Below are 7,428 nucleotides of genomic sequence, written 5' to 3'. Positions count from 1 at the left end.
CCCCCCCCCCCCCCCCCCGTGTTTTGTGTCTCCGCTTTTCCTGTGTGCTGTTTTTAGATTGGGCTGGTTGTCGATCGGATGTTGCCAGTTGGTATGTTGGAATGGTAAGGAGGGTAGTGTCTCTGTTCAGTGCTGATCAGGACGGTTCATCATCTGGGATTCTCATATGGGATACTCATCCGAGATACACATCTGGGATTTGTTGTAGTATCATCATCCTAGTCATCATCTACAATATCGAGAGCAATGATGTGACAAGAACCCCTAAGTCAACGTCAACGTCAATACTTCAACCCAACCCTACCCGACAGCATGAATGGCCCGACAGCTAACACGGGAATACTCAGCGGCCCCTGAGTGAGTGCCGGTTAGGATCGGTCTCCGAGTGCTAAGATCAGAGCGGTCGGGTGCGATGGGCCACGTTGAGCCACGCGATCACGTTTTGGAATGGCCCCCCCCCAAATCAGACGGCTTACCCTATAGGCCACCCTGTATGCTTCCAGTGGGCGACAACACACGATGACCCGTAGACGTTAATACAGTAGTCTCTATACGTCTTAGGTCGATATGTGTGTGTCTAGATGGCTTGATTAAACTTAAAAGGAAGGAAATCTATCTATATCTCTCTAGATACACATTACCTGTCCATATCCTCCTGTCTTCCTTGGTGGCGGGACAAGAGGTTTCACGTGAAAGTAAAAACGAAAAGCCAATGACGTATCCCCCCCCCCTCTCAATACCTATTTTATCTTTGCATCATCATCGACTCCCTAAGCCATAAAGAGGAGCCAATGAGTCTCTCACCATCATTCTACTCCTCCTCTGCCCCCGTCGCTACTTTGATCCCAAACCTCTTTCCACCGTCAAACACTGAAACCTGCCCTGTGAATCAACAACAACAACAACAATCATCCACCAACGTCATGCCTCTCGTCACACCAACCTCTACTGCCGGAACGTCGCAGCTAGACGACTGGACAAACAAACTTGTCGGAAAGACGATCCACGATGAGGAATCCAATGAAACTGTACGTCTGTCCCATCCCATCACAGCACTTACCCTTACCGAGCTGACCTGGAGCGGTCAGGCCTTCTGCAAACGGAACCTTCCTCAGCCTTCACGCATCGTCAAGCCTGGTATGATGGTCACCAGGGATTTCAAGGAGGATAGGCTGAATGTCCACGTCAACGATGACGGTATCGTCTCTCACGTTACCTACGGGTAGATGCTGGGATGAGATCGGGTCAAATACAACGTCCTTGGTCGTTCGAGATACAGGCATCCGTACGAGCGTGGGGTCCCATGTGATCTCGTGATCGAGGCCTTGCCAACTGTCGAGCGCAGATTACTACGGGAAGATGTAGATTTACCTCGATCAGGTTGGATGTACACACTACATCGCAATATATAATATGCATTGCATAGCCTTCGCAGGGCTGAAGAGAAGACCATGGGACTCCCGTCGTCACAGATCGTGCACGTGATCAACCGAAGTTGAGGCCAAGACAACTCATTACGGCGACAATACGAGCCTAATCGAACACCATGACCCATTCTCATCAGACAGACCAGATAATAATAGAATCATTATTCCCCTTAATTCCCTCGGTTTTGAGCCCTTGGTAATCCGTAGTCATGCATAGCTCTCTAGAGCTGTACGTCACGTCACACACTCTGTAGTAGCTAAGCCAGAGAGCCCCGCCAAAATCGCGGGGCAACACTTTTGCTCTCGTCCATCTGCCCCTCCTTCTACCTTTTTTTTTTACTCAACACGTTAATATCAAGATACCAACACAACCCGTTAAACCCCCCCCCCCCCCCCCCTTCTCTCCCTGTCGCTGTCTCCAAAAAAAAGGAGAAGGAAGAAAGAAAAAAACAAAAAGCCGTCAAGATGTTTAAGAAGGAGTAAGTCTATCTCATTCTCCCAATCCATCGTCCTAAGAGAGAAGCAATGTACTACTACTACTACTACTACCTTGAACACCAAAAAAAAAGACCACTGATACCCAACAATCAAGACTCCAGCCCTCCCCCAAGCAAAAGCTCAAGTCTTCCGTCCAGCGATCACTCCGCTCGGCCCTACTGTCGACATACCCCCTCCTGGAGCCGTACATAGACGGCGTGATGCCGAAGAAGGCCTCCCTCGAGAGCATGAAGCTCCCCGACCGCAACACCCTCTATGTACTGGACTCGGTGCCCCTCTTCTACCAGCAGGACGGAAACGGCGCCGTCATCCCCCACCTCCGTCTCGTCCACCGGTACCCCCAGGCCTTCCCGACCATACGCATAGACAGGGGCGCCATCCGCTTCGTCCTCTCGGGCGCCACCCTCATGGCTCCCGGCCTGACCAGCAAGGGCGGCAGGCTGCCCGTCCAGGGCGCCCCCAAGGGCCTCCAGGAGGGCAAGGAGATGGACCAGAGCTGCGACGACGACGGGAGGTGGTCCAGGGAGCTGCTCAAGGGAGAGCCCGTCGTCATCATGGCAGAGGGAAAGACCGAGGCTTGCGCCGTCGGCACCCTCGTCGTCGGCACCGACGAGGTCAAGGCCAAAGGGAAGGGACCCGTGGTCGAGGACGCTCATTTCCTCGGTGATGGCCTGTGGAACATCAATACCGATTAGATTGGTCGTGTGTATACGCATATTCTGCAAGAGGAGCTGGCTTTACCCTCTTTTGGCTGTCCAAGTCTAGGACAACCTCCTCAATTTCTCTGTCAAATTTTTTTCTTGTATATGCAACGTCATGAGTGGAGTTGGGGAGACGAGAAGAGAAAAGGAATGAATCATGGTTACGATGCTCTTGCGAGCTCTTGATGGTCAAGATCAATCCATCCAAACACACCACACTAGAAACGCCGTTCGTATTGTCGAACAGACCTGTGACAGATTCACCTAGTAAATACCAAGCGAGAAGAGGACCCCTTTCTTTTCCATAGCATAGCGGCACGGGGCCGCTCGGGAAGGGGAAAGAGGAGATGAGCTTGTAGCAGTGTCTTCTATTGGAATACTCGAGATCATAAATCATTCCTCCTGCGGGGCCTCCTTCTTGGCCTTCTCCATGTACGACTTCCGATGCCTCTCCTCGGCAGCCTCGAGAACATCTTCCTTGATCTTCTCGATGAACTCCTTGACCTTGTAGATGACAAAGAGCCCATTCTCATCGACCACGTCAGCCGGCCGGGAGATCCCGTAGTCTAGGCTGTCATCAGCAATAATGCGACGGAGGGCCTTGATGGCGATTCCACGACGTTGCAGGGCGTAGTGATCCGACTTGTCCTCGGGCGCAGGAATGGCCTTCTTGATGATGCCGTTCCATATCAAGTCCTTCTGTTCCTGTAGGCGAAAGCTGTGGAGCTTGTCGTAGTACCGGTCCGCCGCCCCAAACGTAGCCAGGGCTTCGTCTGTGACCTTTTCCCGAGTCGTCCTCTCCTGAATGAAACGCCCTGAACGACGGCACTGTGGCCGGAACTCGTCGACCCATCGGCGGAACGAGGGTCGCTGATTCATGCGGCGGTGTTCGTTGGACTTGAGGTGTGCGTTTCCGGGGCTCCAGGGGCCCGCGACTGCCTCCCCGGCCCCCCCGGCCTTTTCGATCTCTCCAGTGCCCCCTCCCGTGCTCTCGATCCCATCAGTACCGACATCGAGGGTTGAGCCGCTCTCACTGTCCGGAGAGACCCAGAACATGGGGCAGCTAGTAACGTACTCGGCCATGGCGTCAAAGCTCTTGAATGGGCCTTTCCAGTATTCGAGAGGAGAAAGGTTCAGGAATTCGAGGACCTCGTCGGGTTCAGAGGTCAGAGGCACCTTGGAGAGCTTCCGGCTCCCCTCCTCGATTTCCGGAATACGTACCGACAAGGTGTGGTCGTCGACGGTAAGTCCGTACGGTCTGATCATGGATCCGATCATACTCCAGATATCCCCATGAGAATGCTTGAAGAGCATCCACTTCATGGACTCTCGGTCGGCACAGACCTGTACGTCGATCTGAATGAACCAGGCGCTGTCCTCATCCTTGCGGTGGGACGGCCAGGGGACGGCCAGTTGGATTTGACCAGCAACAATGATTACCTTGACGGCTCCGAGAGACTTGCTGACGGCTTCGAAAAGCTCTTGTCTAGATTCTTTGGTGTTCTTCGGCCCGCACACGAGGACGTCGATATCGCCGAAATCCTCCTTGTCGGGTCCATCGATGGGCGAGTCGACGACATCAAAATATCCTCGTAGGATATCATGGCACCGGGACTTTTGCTCGGCATAGACAGGCTCCGGCATCCGGGGTGTGTAGAGGGGGTCTGGACCAGCCGTGAAGGCCTTGCCTCCCATGTTTCCGGTCTCTTCCGGTCCTGCTCCCTCGGGATGGAAGTTTAGGGATCTTGTGAGAATGACAGGCCAACGACGGACGAATACATATGAGCATGTAGATGCACTCACCATCCAAGAGGGGAGGGAGAGCGAGCTTTAATACTGGAGACCTCGGAGAATGGGCGAGGATTCTTCTCGACAACCGACGGCCGTGAGTCAGCAGCGACCGAAGAAGCTTCTTGGTGACGATGGCAGCGACGGTGCTGGATCACGAAGTATCACAAGGAAGACCCCGTCATTGATGGACGGATAGCCTCTCGGATAGGAATCGCGCGATGAGCGAATCAAAGTGCATCACGAACGAGGGATGAGAAATGATGGAGGATACAACGTGTTCGTCATTCGCGGGGGAGAGAGGCAGGATGGGATGGTCCAATACAATCGAGCCACCCCCAAGGATGGAGCGTATAGGGTGTCCCCCCCCTTCTCTTTGGGCAAATATTATTATGACACGATTCCTAGGCAAGCGATGCTTTGCTCATGCAGCGAATATAAGGAAGAGGGCGTTTGCTGCCGTGAATGATTGCCCGCCCTGCAGAGTCCTCCCCCCCCCCATGCTCCCCTCCCATGCTCCGATTCACTTCGTTGGCTTCTACTTGCTTGCTTGGCTCGTGTACAGCTGCTTCCCGCTTCTGTTCTGTATGCTAGCTCATCCCATGCCAGTCCGTCCGGAGCGCATCGAACATGTCGATATTGGTCGATATAGGTCGATGCGAGACCTATCCTCTTTGATGTTGAGCACGACAACCTAGCATGACTACATACATGGACACATTGTGCGCGCATGCCTATGTTCCGCCGCGGTAATATTGTATGAAAACAAGAGCCAGGTTTGGCTGGCGTCACTATTGCGCAGTCTCGGCGGCCACGGATACGAGTCCGACGAGTACATCCATGTACCAGTGTACAGGTACATTGTGCTCCCCCCTTCCCACGCGCAGTTATCCCGATCATCCTTGGCTTCAATCTCGCAAAGCTAACAATCGTCACAAAGCAAGTCGGGCAAGCTGCATGCACAAGATGCGTCCTCCGTCCTCCAAAGTATTGGCGCTCAGTACCGCCATCATCGGCGCCGTTGCTGCCGAAGATTGTGCCGATAATCTCCACTTGCTCGTGGCGCGCGCGACAAACGAGGACCCCGGTGAGGGACAATCCGGTCAGGTGGCTACCAAGGTGATTGACCGTCTCAATGGAACCGACAGCGTCGGCCTCGATTACCCGGCCACCTTTATCGATCCGGCCTACGCCAGGTCGGTGTTGGAGGGGACGACCCGGCTGAAGGAGGACATTCTTGACTACCGCACGGCATGCCCGGACACCAAGATGGCCCTGTTGGGCTACTCGCAGGGTGCCCAGGTCATCATGGATACCATCTGCGGTTCCAGCAGCGTTGGCTTTGGCAACGAGACTGCTATATCCAGCGATATCATTGACGAGTCTAGTGCGTCTCTCTCTCTCTCTCTCTCCTTGATCTGCCATTTTTCCCCCATCTTCTTTTTCTTGTACTTGTCGATGTCATCCGGAGCTTCCGTTCCTCCCGGCTGATCTAATCAATCTGGTCTTGCAGTCGTTGCCATTGTACTCTTTGGCGATCCATCCTTTGTAGCCAATACGACCTACGACGCCGGCACGGCCATCCGGGACGGCATCTTTCCCCGCGACAACACCACCACCTGCGAGGGGCTGTCGGATCGGCTCATCTCGTTCTGCGACACGGGTGACGTATACTGCGACGCCGGCAACAACCGTACGACCCACGGCTCCTATATCCAGGTCTACGGAGACGAGGCGGCCGATTACATCATCGACCGCTACGAGAAGGCCACGGGAGACAGCAGCAACAGCACCGACAGCAGCAGCGCCGGAGACGGTGATGGTGATGGCAACAGCACCGACAGCGGCAACGCCGGCAACAGCGATGGTGACAGCAACAACTCGGACGACGGAGGAAGCGGTGCCGCGTCCGGCATGGCACCCACGCTCGGAGTCATCGGGTTGGCATCCCTGGTGGCAGCCATTGGGCTCTTGTAGACGAATGGTACATGTTTTGTTATTATCTGGTCGTATATTGTTCTGCCTCTGTCCTGATCGATCTGTAACGATGTCTGTTCTGTTTCATTGTCTTTCTTTGGGCAAAACACTGACTGCGTTTCACTTGAGTGGAGATTTTGACATTGCGCCGCTTGACATCGCCCCTATCGCCCCAAGTCTCGGTTCTTCACGGGGGCGGATCTCCTGGTTTCTACATATAGTGCATTAATGCTAGACGCTAGACTCTATAGCATCTGCGATATTGAGTATTGAGTATGAGTGTGCCACAGGATGTTTGCCAGCATTACACACTTGTCAGTACACACTGCCAGTACACCGACCTGAGCGATTGTCGCACGAGTGGAACTATCCGCGGAACAACCAAACACATGTCGCGTTTACCTTGATGAGCAGTCGTCCTTCCGAATCGCGTAATACTAGACGACAACTACTCCTACGGTACGAGCCCCATCCAACCCAACCACGACTCTTCCCGTACTCACCGGGAAGCTTCTACAGATACAGGTACAAGTATCCTACATGTACAGGTAGTAGGACTGGTAAGCCCAGGATGTACAGCTCGAGGTTCTTTCCCATGTACGGAATCAACACTACCTGTACACTCCCACGTAGCAAGATAGCTCTGACGGGAGAGTTTCCGAAGGAAGGCTGCATGTAGACACTATTCCCACAAGAGAAGCCAAGACTCATCGAAAGCATGCGAGTGCTGGTGCTGGTGCTGCCGGCCAACATCAGTCTATGAACACATTGTTAGTACCTAGCAATCAGGTCCCAGACGCACAGTTTAGCCCGGCCCGACATCTCTACTCTCGTAGTGGTCATAACCACTTACTGTAGTAACCGTGCAGTTGTAGGGTGCCATTGACATTTCCCCATCCTATGAAGGAGAGTCCCAGCTTTCGCCCCGTGCCAGTTTTCCCAGTGGGGAGGAAAACCGCACAACGCTCCAATCTCCTGATGGATCCGGCCCCGTTTTCGCGGGGTCCATGCGATCCGAGGGCGACAAGGTGGGGGGG

The 7,428-nt window shown here is 53.9% G+C and overlaps 4 protein-coding genes across 4 annotated transcripts; 3 read left to right on the top strand and 1 right to left on the bottom strand.

Annotated features, from left to right (window-relative positions):
• Nucleotides 1-923: 923 nt before the first annotated feature.
• On the top strand, nucleotides 924-1,226 carry GMORB2_7295 (Peptidase inhibitor I78 family; the record flags this gene model as incomplete). The annotated part of the gene is made up of 1 exon (XM_035469260.1): nucleotides 924-1,226. The coding sequence occupies one exon, from the start codon at nucleotides 924-926 to the stop codon at nucleotides 1,224-1,226; it is 303 nt and encodes a 100-aa protein (XP_035320955.1).
• A 666-nt stretch (nucleotides 1,227-1,892) lies between these two features.
• On the top strand, nucleotides 1,893-2,620 carry GMORB2_7294 (PUA domain protein; the record flags this gene model as incomplete). Its single annotated transcript, XM_035469259.1, has 2 exons — nucleotides 1,893-1,906; nucleotides 2,020-2,620. The coding sequence occupies 2 exons, from the start codon at nucleotides 1,893-1,895 to the stop codon at nucleotides 2,618-2,620; spliced, it is 615 nt and encodes a 204-aa protein (XP_035320954.1).
• Nucleotides 2,621-3,019: 399 nt separating this feature from the next.
• GMORB2_7293 (uncharacterized protein) lies at nucleotides 3,020-4,321 on the bottom strand (the record flags this gene model as incomplete). The annotated part of the gene is made up of 1 exon (XM_035469258.1): nucleotides 3,020-4,321. One exon carries the CDS (start codon nucleotides 4,319-4,321, stop codon nucleotides 3,020-3,022), a length of 1,302 nt encoding a protein of 433 aa, XP_035320953.1.
• Nucleotides 4,322-5,380: 1,059 nt separating this feature from the next.
• On the top strand, nucleotides 5,381-6,391 carry GMORB2_7292 (acetylxylan esterase; the record flags this gene model as incomplete). The annotated part of the gene is made up of 2 exons (XM_035469257.1): nucleotides 5,381-5,801; nucleotides 5,928-6,391. 2 exons carry the CDS (start codon nucleotides 5,381-5,383, stop codon nucleotides 6,389-6,391), a joined length of 885 nt encoding a protein of 294 aa, XP_035320952.1.
• Nucleotides 6,392-7,428: the final 1,037 nt, after the last annotated feature.

This window comes from Geosmithia morbida (assembly GCF_012550715.1).
Source record: "Geosmithia morbida isolate 1262 chromosome Unknown scaffold_8, whole genome shotgun sequence".
Classification (NCBI taxonomy): Eukaryota; Fungi; Ascomycota; class Sordariomycetes; order Hypocreales; family Bionectriaceae; genus Geosmithia; species Geosmithia morbida.
Note: the sequence above shows the minus strand (reverse complement) of the source record. Positions and strands in the feature narration are given on the sequence as shown.